The sequence below is a fragment of the Felis catus genome, chromosome A3 (assembly GCF_018350175.1).
Source record: "Felis catus isolate Fca126 chromosome A3, F.catus_Fca126_mat1.0, whole genome shotgun sequence".
Lineage (NCBI taxonomy): Eukaryota > Metazoa > Chordata > Mammalia > Carnivora > Felidae > Felis > Felis catus.
In genome coordinates, this window is record NC_058370.1 from 58922602 (window position 1) to 58936858 (window position 14257).

The 14257-nt window shown below is 44.4% G+C and overlaps 1 protein-coding gene across 6 annotated transcripts in view; it reads left to right on the plus strand.

Moving 5' to 3' along the window:
- The first annotated feature begins 645 nt into the window (after window positions 1–645).
- TBC1D8 (TBC1 domain family member 8) overlaps window positions 646–14257 on the plus strand; it is a 112428-nt gene continuing 98816 nt past the window's right edge. For 5 of the 6 annotated variants that reach the window (XM_023251572.2, XM_023251573.2, XM_023251574.2 and 2 more), the window contains exon 1: window positions 648–938. In XM_023251572.2, the coding sequence (XP_023107340.2) occupies window positions 812–938 (127 nt within the window). In that variant the 5' untranslated portion in view covers window positions 648–811. Of the gene's footprint in view, window positions 939–14257 lie in introns of all 6 variants that reach the window. The other variant, XM_045054060.1, reaches the window with a different exon arrangement.

A 14257-nucleotide genomic window follows, 5' to 3' on the forward strand; every position in this document is an offset into this window, starting at 1 on the left:
CTTCTATACTCACAAGGACGTCCAGATTGAGTTTGATCTGATGCCTTGACTCAGGGTCGTACAATATCGCTGCTGCCTCTTCACCAGCTCTATCGGATCCCTTGTGAGAGCATGGAAAACGTGGGCCAAACAATTTTTTAAAATCGGAAAGTAATTGCTTTTAATTTTTAATGCTATTTTTTGTTATCCGTAAAAGTGTTCCTTGTTGTGTTAAATGCTATGTTATTCCAAACACACCTGGGTTTTCTGGCGTGCACTCTGCTCCCCAAAAGACAAATAAATGCCCTCAGTTGGGCAACCTGCAGCTGTGAGAACAAGATGTCTTTTTCCCTCACTCCTCCCCCTCTCAGAGTGAGGGGCGGGGAGTCAAGTCCTGCGGTCCCGAGCTGCCTCCCAGGAGCGGCGGAGGAAGAAGAGTCTAGGCGCTCCTCGCAAGCGCAACGGGGAGAGGAGGGGGGAACCTGGCAGCCGGGATGGGACTTCCTCCCTCCACTCCGGAACTGTGCGCTGGAGCGGCCGGGACTCGGAAACCCAGGCGGCGCCGCGGGAGCGGGCGGGGTGGTGGTGGGGGCCCGGGGGCGGGCCCGGGGCGGGGCCGCGGGCGGAGCCGGGACGGGGGCGGGGCCTGCGCGGCTGCGCGGGCTGCGAGCCTGGAGCTGCGCCGGCCGCGCTCCCGGGACTCTCAGAGCGCAGGACGCCGGCTGGCTGCGGTCCTCGCTGCCGCCGCCTCCTCCCGAGCGGGCTCGGCCCGGCGCGGCAGGCGGCCGGGGCGATGTAAGCCGGGGCCCGCGGGCGCGGTCGGACCGCTGCGATGTGGCTCAAGCCCGAGGAGGTGCTGCTGAAGAACGCCCTGAAGCTCTGGGTGACTCAGAAGAGCAGCTGCTACTTCATCCTGCAGCGGCGCCGCGGGCACGGCGAGGGGGGTGGCCGCCTCACGGGTAAGGGGCGCGCCGGGGCGGGCGGGCGCGGCGGGCCGGGCCCCGGACCTCGCTCCTTGCCGGGCCCGCGGCCCCCAGCCCGGGGTGCATCGCAGGTGGCGATTTCGTGGGAGACGCCGGGCCGGGACGGCCCTGCCTCGGGCTTGTTTTCCTTTCTTCTGTATTTCTCTTGCAAGCCCCCGTCGAGGTTGTGGCAGAAGGGACTTGCGGGCTCGTGCGTTCTTGCGGGAGAGGCAGGTGCCTTCGCCTCTTGGCCCAGTGACCGCCTGGAGGCCAGATTCGGCTCAGGAATCGAAAGAGAAGCGCCGGCTGGAGCTCGAGCCGAGGGAGCGAGGGCCGTCCCCGGGAGGAGCGCAGGCCGCTGTGCGGGGCCAGGTGACAGCGGGGTGCGGCCCCGACTCGGCCATCTGGATGCGCCCCGACGTTCCAGGTGGTGTCTCGGCTGGGGACACACGGACGGCCCACCGCCACCGACCCTGGCAATCCCCGGCTGTCGGGCGTGTGGGCAGGGCGGGCTGGGGACCGTTTGCGCGCCCGGAGGAGAAGCCGAGGCAGTGCGAATCCCAAGCTTACGATCTTAGTAGCAAAATTGAGCGGGTCAGTTACCCCCTCCCCCACTTGTTTCTTCCAAGCAATGATAGGAGGAAAAAACTCAGGCTTGTAAAATTTATGAAAAAACAAAGCAATTTTTCTAAAAGTTACTATCCAAGGCTCTGTGAAGATCAAGCATTTGGAAAAATTGAGGCCAGCTTGCGTAGTTGAGCCACCTGTTTAAATGGGTCAATGGAAGAACAGTTTATTAGACTTTTTCATTTGTGTCTAGGGGATCTATATGGAATTTCCGAATTTTGGAATCTGAAATAAAGGAGACCTCAGATCTTTTTCCCATCACATCCCTCCTTATACTGAGAATCAGACCACGGCTGGAGAGAGAGAGGTCAAGGGACTGAGCTTGGGTCCCTGGCCTCACTGTTGGTGACTCCACTGCCTGCTTATTCTGGGGGAAGCCCTCCTGGAGTAAAGTTTAATGGGGGAATGTGATCAACAGGCCCTGAAACAGAACCAGGTGCAAAGGGAATTACCCTTCCTGTACTTTAAACCCAGAAGGTGAGAAAGCTGGTAGTTGGATTCCTTAAGAGGATGGACTTCACTGAGCCTCAAGGAGTGGGTATGACTTGGTGGCATTCTGGACGAAAGAGTAGTGGGGTAGTTGAAGAATCTGGATGAAAGCGGTAATGGGGTTACCTATGGTGGTGGTGAGTAGTGAGGACAGGTTGGGCAGCAGGTGGGCCTGCTCTGGGAGCAGTTTTAAGCTCTGAGGGAGGGAGTTAGTATAGGAGGCAGGAGTAAATGGTCTCCTTTAGTAGAGGGTAAGGACAGGGTTTGAAGGTTTGTGAAATGGGAAACATGGAACATCTGCCCAGAAAGTGTTTGCATCACTTAGTTCATGCTGACTGTGTGGGGTACTGTTGAGGCTGCTTTGGGAAAGACTTCGGGTTATTCGCCATCTAGCAAGGGAGACAGGTCCAGAGAAGCTGGACAAAGCCTCAGCTATGATGCTGATGGAGATTCAGGAGATTCCAGAGAGCCTGGCTTTGTTGTCCAGAGTCTGTATCTGTGATGAACTCAAAATGATGCAGTCCACCTCCTTTTTGCATTCCAAAATCAAGCAGATCTTTTTTATTATTTTATTTATTAAAAAAAATTTTTTTTAACGTTTATTTATTTTTTTGAGACAGAGAGAGACAGCATGGACAGGGGAGGAGCAGAGAGAGAGGGGGACACAGAATCCAAAACAGGCTCCAGGCCCCGAGCCGTCAGCACAGAGCCCGATGCGGGGCTCGAACTCACGGACCGTGAGATCATGACCTGAGCCGAAGTCGGATGCCCAACCGACCGAGCCACCCAGGCGCCCCTATTTATTTATTTTTTAATTTTAGAGTTAGAGTGCCAGCTGGGGAGAGGAGCAGAGAGAATCTTAAGCAGGCCCCAAACTCAACAAGTAGCCCAGTGCTGGGTTTGATCCCATGACCCTGGGATCATGACCTGCGCCAAAATCAAGAGTCAGATGCTCAACCGACTGAGGCACCCAAGTGCACCAAGCAGGTCTCTCTTATCATACCTGTGGCTTTGGCCTTTCTTGGTGTATACTTCGGTTTGGGCTTACAGTGAATATGCACAATATTCTTAAAGGCAATAACGATCAACCAAAAAAAAAAAATACCCCATGAAAAGACAGATGACACTTTATTTCTCAGGGACTCTGAACCTCCTGTTGATTGTGAAAGCCTGACATTTCCTAGGCTGCTTTACCTTCAGACATTTAGCTGGGTAGCAACTAACGTAGCTGTGCTGATTGAGCAACCCGGAGTTGCCACATCCACCAATGAGCTGGTCCTAACCCAACCACTTATGAATGTTATAAAATCAAGACTGTGTGACACAGAGGGCAGCTTAATGTTGGTGGTGGTTTTCAGAATATGTAGAATTCTGATTTGGCAGATTTTGAGCAATTTAGAGTTTGTGAAGATAATGAGGGCTAGCATGATGGGTATTCCGACTGGTTGTAGGCTTTTCTTTGGAGAGAAGCAAGTAGAGGTGGTTAAGAGGGGTTGGAAATAAAATGTAAGGGAGTGGTAACGAAGTCTTTTTTTTTTTATTCTGATGCTGAATTTGTTATTCATAGGAGCTTAAACATATGAGGTCTCCATTGGCATTTAGTCTGACATGTTTAAAAATTGCCTACCCTCAGAAATATAAGGTTTCGTTTCACTGACGAATATAATTACTCTTCTGACTAATACACACGTTTCCTATATATATCTTCAGTTTTATTTTCTCCATAGCCCTTTCTCACTTTCTAATATATCGTTGATCATTTTGTTCATTGTTTCTTCCTACTGATTGTTCTATGAGGGCAGGTATTTTACCTATGATGGTGCCTAGCACATAGTATATGCTCATTAAACATTTGTAGGGTGACTACATGGAAGAACATATGCATGAATGATGGATTCTACTTTTCGTTAAAAGTTGGGTGAGAGTGGAGGCCCAGCTTCTCTGACTGAGGCTGAGCTGATCCCATGGGATGGGAACATTCTCCTCTCTCCTCGGCTTCCTGTTTACCTGGCAGTCTGACCATTGTGGAAAGCTGGAGGGAATCAATGGGAAACAGAGACCTCCTCCTCCTGTCTTTTTTTTTTTTTTTTAAGTAGCTCCCTTTGCGAGGGAAGGATCATGGCACCAGCTTCTCAGACGGCCTCTGTTACCACCCCTTGGGACCTGTTTGGAGAAGGAAATCCTCGGCTTGGGGACAGTAGTGGGAGGCAGTGACCTTATCCTCCAGTTAGAACATGGTGTGGCTGAATACAGCATTATAAAATGTTTCCAAAGCTCCGGGACAGAAGTGATTTTGCTCTGGAAGGGAGGAAGTCAAGGTATAAAAGTATTCACTTGAATACAATCTCCAACTTGTGGGAATATTTTTTTATTATTAATTTTTTTTTATTTCAGTGTAGTTGACACACAATGTTACATTAGTTTCAGGTGTATAGGAATGTTTGTTATGAAGGTTCAGTCAGCTCTGGGAGAACTGAGTGGGAGAAGTTAGCATTTGGGAGGTGCAGACAGAAGAACACATCATTGTTGCCCTCTCCTCCAGTGCTCCCTGAAGCACTTAAAATAAGCAGCACAAATATAGCTTTAAAGACCTAATGTCACCACCTGAATATGCCCCTCTAAAGGATTTTATTTTTCAGAGTTCTATTATGTGCGTTTCTGTATAACCTTGTAGTTCTTTTCCCAAAGAGCCTGGCAGTTAAAAAGTTGTGATTTGAAGAAAATATTGATGGCTTCTACTTTTCAGGATGTTTGCCTTCAGCCCCTGGTGCTGTCATTGCATTTATAATAGTTAGGGGCTAACAATTTCCTAAGTAGCTAGGGTCACAGGGGCAAGTATGGTGTAGTGGAAAATAGCGACTTTGAGTCAAGATAAGTCTGTTACAAACCTGGACAGAGAGGCCTTGTGCTAGTTTATTTGGTTTATTTGAGTCTTAGTTGTAACAGCCTCAAGATAGGGACAATAAGGAAGCTTACTTTAGAGGGTTAGAAACTTTTCCACTGTGGCTGTACCGTTTGACATTCCTACCAGCAATACACAAGGGTTCCAATTCAAACAAGGCTTAGAATTAGAACTATATGAAGGGCTTATCTGGGCTTGCCACCTAGTCTGTTTGGAAAAAAAAGAGAAGGACACTTAAAAAATTGACTAACAAGAGGGCTTCTTAGAATAAAAGCGTTGTAAAGAAGTTTGCATTAAAGTGAAGGATATAAAAAATACTTATTACTGCAGTATTTAATAAGTATAATTGGAAAGTTAAATATAAATTTTTTTTAGAGAGCATGCATGAGCAAGCAGGGAAGAGGCAGAGAGAGAGAACCTTTATTTTAATGTGTATTTATTTATTTTGAGACAGAGAATGCATGCACGAGCAAGCAGGGGGAGGGGCAGAGAGGAGAGAGAATCCCAAGCAGTCTCTGCACGGATAACCCACGTGGGGCTCAGTCTCATTAACCACAAGATCATGACCTGAGTTGAAATCCAGAGTTGGACGCTTAACCGACTGAGCCACCCAGGTGTTCTGAGAGAGATAATCTTAAGCAGGCTCCAGGCTCATCATGGAGCCCAGTGTGGGGCTTGGTCTCATGACCCTGGGATCATGACCTGAACTGAAACCAAGAGATGGACGTTCAACCAGAATGTGACTGAGCCACCCAGGTGTCCCAGAAAGTTAAATATTAATTTTTATTTTTGTTTTAGTTTTATTTATTTATTTATTTATTTATTTTTTTGAGAGAGAGAGAGAGAGAATGTAGGCAGGGGAGAGGGGCAGAGGGGGAGAGAGACAATCTTAAGCAGGCTCCATACTCAGTGCAGACCGGATCCAGTGACCCAGGGATCATGACCTGAGCTGAAATCATGAGTCAAATGCTCAATTGGATGAGCCACCCAGGTATCCCAGAAAGTTAAATATTTATTTGTTTATATCTTAAACTATTTTTAAAAATTTATTTTCTTTGAGAGAGAGCATGAGAGCAAGTGGGGAAAGGGCAGGGAAAGAGAAACTCCTAAGCAGGCTATATGCTGTCAGTGCAGAGCCTGAAGCAGGGCTTAATCCCACAAACTGTGAGATCATGAACTGAGCTGAGGTCAGGAGTCAGACGCTTAACCTACTGAGCCACCCAGGTGCCCCAGAAAGTTAAATATTTAAATAGCAGTTTGTGCTAGCAGGATTTGTTTTACAGAGCTTCTTTGAAATCCTTTGTTAAATCCTAGTAAATAAAGGGAACTTCACTTCGGTGTTGCAGGCGTTGAGTGACTGTGCTCAGAGTGAATTGTCTACTCTCTTTGGGACAGTGTGCCAAAGACTGGGGGATACGAAACTGACACCAGGGATTTGTGTGTGGTCACTAGCCTTGCTCAGAATGACTCTGTTGAAAAATTGGAAATTGGTGAAACCCAGCTTGAGTGTTGGCTTTCTTGGCTATAGTCTTGCTCAGGTAGCTGAATTTGTGGGTGGATTTTTGCCCTTTTTTTTTTTTTGACTTTTTTTTAGTTTATTTATTTATGAGAGAGAGAGAGAGAGAGAGAGAGAGAGAGAGAGAGAGAGAGAGAGAGAGAGAGAGAGAACAAACAGGGGAGGGGCAGAAAGAGAGGGAAAGAGAGAATCCCAAGCAGGCTCAGTAGTCAGTGCAGAGCCATGTGTAGGGCTTGAACTCATGAACCATGAGATCATGACCTGAGCCGAAATCAAGAGTCGGACACTTAACCAGCTGAGCCACCCAGGTGCCCCTTGACTTTATTTTAAGTAGGCTCCACTTGAGCGCGGGGCTTGAACCCACGACCCTGAGATTAAGAGTTGCATGCTGTACTGATTGTGCCAGCCAGGTGCCCTTGAATTTGTTGGTGGATTTAGTCTTTACTACCAACAAAATTCTTCAGTTCAGTTGGGCAGCCTTTGCATTGTGTAGACTTCCCAGATATTGGCTCCAGAGTCTTACATGCTTTGGTCTTATTTTCCAAAAGCACATTAAGGAAGGAACACAAATAAAGGAAGTACTTTGATTTTAAGAGCATAAACTGGAAGATATCTTACAATACAGATATACAGGTAAAATAACTGATACGTTTTTAAGGGCTGATAAGCCATTAATAAAACGTTGGGGTTTCCAACAGTTGCATTTAATTAAGGCATAATAAGGGCACTGTAATTAGGTAATCAAACAAGGCAGAGACTGTGTCCCTCGAGGAATAATATGAGGTACAAATGTGTGGGTGGTGCAGTAGCGGAGGCTAGCCATTTCAGACTAATTGGAACTCTTTAGGAAGAGCTGAAAATGATTGAGAGGCTTGTAGCTTTTAAAGAATTCATTTATTAGCTGTGAAGGGATAGGATTTTATGATCTTGACTCTATATTCTGGCAGCATTGGATAGAGGAGGAATTTATTTTAAATGAAAGTAGTAAATCTGATCAAATTTCCAAGACAGATTTTCCCCCTAACTTAAAAAACTTTAATCATCTGTATTGAAAAGCAGCCCTGAGCATATTTTAACAGCTGTTTGGGTGTTGCAAGAGCTATTATTCCTCACGACCTCTCAGGCTTTTTCTCCTTCACCTTCTCCTGGTAAGGACAGCTTGTCAGGCACTTCCCAAGACCTTCACCTGCTGTCCCCTCGGCCTGGGGGTGCCCTCACCTCTCCCTCTGCCTGGCTAATTCTTCTCTCCGTTTGACACCCTTCAGATGTCAGCCTGAGCTCTGCTACCTGGCGATGGGGCACTGGACCTCTCCCTCCTCTGATCCTCTTACACCTTAGAGCACTCACCACTGTTTCCCATGATGTGGCCCTTTGTGGCTTTATCACTTTCTAGGGAACCAGACCATGATCTCCAGGATGGAGATCCCAGGTCTGTGTCCCTCACCACCATGCCTCCAGCCCTGGAACAGTTTCTGTTGCTGCAACACTCAGTAAATATTTAGTGAGTACATGGATGTCCGAGTAGAATTGATGAGTGTGAGCCTCTGAGGCTGAGAAATGTTTTGTATCATCCTGGAAATGGGAATTATGCAAAAGGCAGGAATAAATAATACAGAGTGTTGTCATTGCTATTTCTCACGCCTGCCCTGCGTGCCTGTAAGGACTAGCGGTAGTTTGTCAGCTGCGCCAACCCAGCTGTTAGAACTGCCCGTTGGTAACCTTTATGTAAATGATCCTGTACAGACCCAGGAATGATTTCCCCAGTACATCACCAGCCAACTGACACAGCTCTGTGAAGTTGAGTCATTAATATTCTTGAACATTTGGTGGGTCTGTTGTTCCACCAGATTTTATTTTTCTGCTTCCTGCTTTTTACTTTAAAAAAAGGAAGGAAAAATCAGCAGCAAAATAAACAGCCACAAATAAGTTCTCCTTAAGAAAGGGCACTGTATTTTGTGGTTGGTTTTATTCTGAATAAGTAGTTACTGATGGAGAATGGACATTTAAAAATAATAAATAGGATGGTAGTTTGCCTAAAGTTTTAAAATATGAAATCTGTGTGCATAGGAGTACATAATGTAAATATAAAGTATAAGTAATACAATACCTATCACCTGTTACTAAAAAAATAGAGTATTTCCAATGTTTAAGAGATCTCTTGTGTGTTTTCCTGATTATATTCCCCTCCCTAATCAATACATTGTTGAGTTTTGTGTGCTGTTTAAACTTTATACAAAAGGAATAATAATTTACTTTGTTTTTTTCTGAAGCTTGTTTTCCACATCCCAGTTATATTTATATTTATAGTTTTACATATATATGTGTATATATATATATATATATAGTTAATGTTTCCCTAACATTGAACCGTGTTGATGCATATAGCCGCATTCATTCATTTTCATTGATGGGAATGACTCATTTATTCGTTCTTTTGTCAGCTCATATTTGGGTTTCTAGCTGTTTTTGTTATTACAAATAATACTGCTATGAACATTCTTGTATAACGTTCATATGTGTGAAAGCTTCTCTGGAGAATATACCTGTGAGTGATCTTGTTGGGTATATCAGCCATAATGGGTTAGGTTATGCTGTGGTAACAAACATCCCAAACATCTCTGTGGATCCACATTAGTTTATTTCTCCCTCATGTTATATATCCAATGTGGGTTCCCAAGGTTCTCTTGTAGGCATCCAAAGATGGGCTGATGGAGGCTCCATTCCTAATGCTTCCATGGTTACATGGTAAGGGGGAAAGGAATTTGGTGACTCTCATGTTGGGTTTTAGAACTTGTAGTTGGAAGTGACACCTATCCCTTCCATTCACTTTATTTAATGTTTATTTTTTTTTCAGTCATCTGTACACCCAACATAGGGCTTAAACCCACAACCCCGAGATCAAGATTTGCACACTCTTCCCACTGAGCCAGCCAGGTTCCCTTGTATATTTTTTAAATAAGCTCTACTCCCAGTGTGGAGCTTGAACTCACGACCCTGAGATCAAGAGTCACATCCTCGACTGACTTAGCCAATCTGGAGCTCCTATTCAGTTTATATTGGCAAAAGCAAGTCACATGGCTCAGTAACCTGAAAGACATGAGGAAGTATGATTTTCTTAATTTAGGAGCTGTGTGTGTGTGTGTTTGTGTGTGTACATGCACATGTGTCTGTGTGTTCTGTATTTTTTAAGTATTAAAAATTTATCACTTTATGACTGGACTTTTTTAATTTTAGGTCTTTTGAAGAACTAACATTCTTAATTTTCATGCAGTCAGGTACAACCTTTTCCCCAAGAGTTTGTGCTTTTTGTTACTTGTTTAAAAACAAGTCCTTATAAGGGAATCTCCAGGATGGTGGTGAAGGGAAATCGTAAAATGACAGCTCAGAGACCCCTCAGTCCAGATGAGAGCAGGGCAGAAGGCTGCAAGACAGCTCCTAGGGGAAGAGAGATTGGTAGAGCACCTCCCATCCTTGCACATGTTGAAGGAAGGTCTGTGCACTAGGAGAGGAATTGTGGGTAAATTATTGATAAAGCTAAATCAGCCAAGAATTCTTGGCAGTTGTTAACTGCAGGGAAAATAAAAAGTTGTGTAGGTTAGCCAAGTTTCATAGTTTTACTAAGCTCAGCTCTCTATAAATTCAAGAACTAGTGATAGGGGTGCCTGGGTGCCTCAGTAGGTTGGGCATCCAATTTCGACTCAGGTCGTGATCTCACACTCATGGGTTTGAGCCCCGTGTGGGGCTCTGTGCTGACAGCTCAGAGCCTGGAGTCTTGCTTCGGATTCTGTGTCTCCCTCTCTCTCTCTGCCCCCCCGCACTTGTAGTCTGTTTCTCTCTCCTCTCTCTCTCAAAATAAATAAACAATAATAAAAAAAAAAAGAACTAGTGATACAATCAGAGATATGAAGGTAAATGCAAAAAGAATCCATTAAGGATCGAAGCAATTTCCTTCAGGGGCTGGGAAGTGGGAGTAGGGAAGGTCATGAGGGAGCTGTTGTGTTTCTCACTGAGCCTGGTAGAATTATTTGTTTTTTTACATGCACATGTAAATTGGATAAAATGTAGACTGAATCTAAAATTTGGGAGAGCTTGGCAGTTTTTCTGGTTACCAGCACCGTATGTGTAATGGGGATAAGGAGAGGCATTGAAGCAATGTTTCATTCTTGCCTCGTGGACCATGATTACTCTTGGATTACCCATGCTTCAGATATTTGTCCTCTCGGTAAACTATATTTAGCCTTCAAAATGTCTATCATGTGTGGGGTGTGTCAATTTCACTGAGGCTTAGGAACTATTTTCAGAAATGCATCTAATCTAGTCAGGTACTTTAATTTGAAATCAAAAGATAGCCTGGATTTTTTTTCCCCCCTCTGGAGAAGAAATTGGTTTAGAGTTACAAGTTTATGATTTTTATCTCTTACCTAACCTCAGAGATGTGGTTCTGTGACTGACCCATTCCTTCTGGGGCTCAGTTTCTTAACCTGAAAAACAATTATTATTGTTGGTGTTATTTTAAGAGTTTTATAATAACAGTGGAAGATTTCATACTTCAAATTGTTATGTTTCTAGATATGTTGTCAAAATCCCTTTTTTTAAAAAAAATTTTTATGTTTTTGAGAGAGAGAGCAAGCACATGCATGAGTGGGAGAGAGGCAGAGAGGGAGGGAGGGAGAGAGAGAGAGAGAGAGAAAGAGAGAGAGAGAGAGAACGAGAATCTTAAACAGGCTCCATGCTCAGCTCAGAGCCCAATGTGGGGCTCGATCTCACAAGTGTGAAATCATGACCTGAGCTAAAATCAAGAGTTGGACGTTTAACTGAGCCACCCAGGCACCCCTGTTTAATTATTTGTATTTAAAGAAGAAAAAGCCAAAAGAACATTTCTTTCAACAGTGTCAGGCCCTGTGTTCTCATGCAGCTTATCATCTAAAGGGATGGAAAAAGCTAGTGGTAGTGATGGAGTGATTATTAAACCATGAAAGAATTATAAATGGTGGTAAGTTCAGGGAGGCGCGGGTGATGAGAAGGAATAATGGGGAAGCTAATTTAGGCTGGGAGTGTCAGGAAGGATTTCTCTGAGGATCTGTTGTGTCAGCTAAGACCTGCAGGGTGCTTAGAATGGTGTTAGCTGGGTAAAACAGGGAGGAAAGGGCCTTCTGAGCAAAGGAAAGCACATGTGAGAGCTCTGTGGCCTCTGAGAAGCTGTTCTGGACAAGTTCAGTTTGATGTGCTTGTGAGTTGTCTAGAAAGGCTTGTAGAGGAGGAAAACACAGGGGACAGAGGAGTGGTCAGGAGAACAGGAGGAAATGAGTAGAGTGTATTTCCTAGAGGCCAAGAGAAAAGTGTATTCAAGAAAGAGGGAGGGGAGAGGGATGGACTCTGCAGTATGGTATGGAAAAGGCTCGAGGGACATTGGCTGCCTCAGGGAGAGCAGTTTGGGAGTGGATGGGTGGAGAGGAAGTAGGCATGCACGTGAGCAGCTTTATCAAGGTGGGACTTGGTAGGTTTTTGGTTGTTATTATAAATTTATTATTTGTTGGGGGCTCCAGGGTCACCCAGTCAGTTAAGTGTCTGACTCTTGGTTTCTGCTGAGGTCCTGAATCTCATGAGGTCCATGAATCTCATGATTCATGAGTTCAAGACCCACATTGGGCTCTGCGTTGACAGTGTGGAGCCTGCTTGGGATTTTTCTCTCTCTGAAAATAAAGAAACTTAACAAAAGAGAGGAAAAACCACAAATTTATTCTTTGTCAGGAAACGGAAGGTCTGTTGAATGCTGCATCTGTGGCTGCTGGGCCTTGAAGTGGTCATGGCTAGGCTTTGAATAGGTCAGTAAAGGAGGTAAGGCATCCAGGTGAGCAGGACCTCAGGAGACAATTCCCAAGGAATTTTGATTTGGGAATAAGGTTAAATACTGAGTACTGGGGAAAAAAATTACCTCAAAGAATCTGTAACTGGTCACCAGAAGGATGAACTATTTTAAATGGATCCCAGGGATGCTGGGTTAGCACTGGACGGTAATTGTTTCACCAGGCAAAAGAAATTATTCGAGGAAACCATAGCAACTTAAAAATTCGTTGTTAATTGCTTGGCACTGGATGCCACGTTGAGTTTCCTGTGCGTGTGGGTTACCATTTATTTACTATGTAAATAAAAAACTTTTGTTATCAGTAATGTTATTGGGATTCAAACAATAGGATTTATTTCTAGAAGGAAAATACAGATGAAATATCATTTTAGTAAATTACAAAGATTGACCAGAAAGTTTGGCTATCCTGAATTATTATTACTGTCCATTCAACAGAGTTTTAAATAAATTTGTGCACCAATGTTTGTGATATAGGGATGTTTTCATAAGGAAATGTGTTAGCCTTCTAAAGTGGGATTGGTCTATGATGAAAGATTTGGAAGCCACTTGTGGAATTTTTCACTTGAGATGCAGTATTTGCATGACAGACACAGTTTTACAAGGGAGTAACAGCATATTTCAACCTCAGGTAGAGATTTGGATATTACACTTACCCTGGGAGCATAGTGAGCAAATTTGGATTTTGAGTTTCTGTTATATTGCTGTTATAATGAAAAGTAAATGTAAAATGTAAGCAAGGCATTAAGATTGCTTTAGGAATGTATAGCTCATGATCTTCCATATATTAAGGATTCAATCACAGCAAGGATTTGGGTGGAGAAATTAGGTTTTAATAAAACTAGTGTCCCAAAACTGTGTGTGTGTGTGTGTGTGTGTGTGTGTGTGTGTGTGGGTGGGTGTGTGTGCGCGCGTGTGCGCGCGCACCTGTGTGTTTTTGTTTTACCCTTTAGTTTCCTGTATGTTCTTGAGGTAGAGTTTGGACACTCATTTAGGGCTCAAAGTGGATACTGTTAAATCTCAGTATAATGGAGCTGCCTCTTAATGTGGGTATTAGGTTCCAAAATCAACATGAAGGACAAAAATTGCTTGAAAAATTACCCTTAAAATCAGCAGGGCCCCCTTCTTGGTAATCTGCTCATGTTACAAGGAGTTCCTGGAAAGTCGGGGCCTCTGTGGAGCCCAGAGCCTCCAGCTCCCCAGGGAGCTCACACTAGGGCCTGTGCTCCTTGATGGATGGGCAGTCCGCGTGAGCGGTTGTTTTCCCCTCTGCGTTTTGGCCAGGGCATATTGTTGAATTTGATAAGTTAAATATGAGATGTGTGTCTGCTGTACCGCCACTTGCTAGTTGAAGTAATGTACTTGAGTCAGCTTCATGGCCAGGTGAGGCTAAGAGTGATCACATTACACTTTGGCGTCTTAATTTGGGAATTGCTATTAGGTGAGGTAGATGGTAGCTGGAGCTACATTTCTGATGTCTACTGCTTAGGTGCTTGCAATGCAAAGGTCTGCACGAAGTGGATGTTGTTTTATCTTGCAGCCTTTTGCTTATCTTCATTTATCCAAATAACACATTTAGGTGTGAATAAATGGGGTTGGAGAGCCTCTCGTGGAACTGGAAATTCTCTTTGATAGGATGTGTATCCCACTGTAAAAGTTGCTTTTCTTGTGTGATTTTTTTAACTTCCTGTACTACCTGGAAGGCTAGATTTGAGTACTCTATATTTCATAGCCAAAAGTTAAGTTAGAACCATGTAATAGTACACTTAGTTATTTTCTCTGAATTAAAATTTGCAGAAACCTTAACTATAGGCAAAGCCAGAAATGTATTGATGGTGCCTGAAATCTTGGTAAGATTCAAGACCAGAGTTTTCATAGGCAAGCATCCATTTATACCAGAAGGATTATTAGAAAGTCTG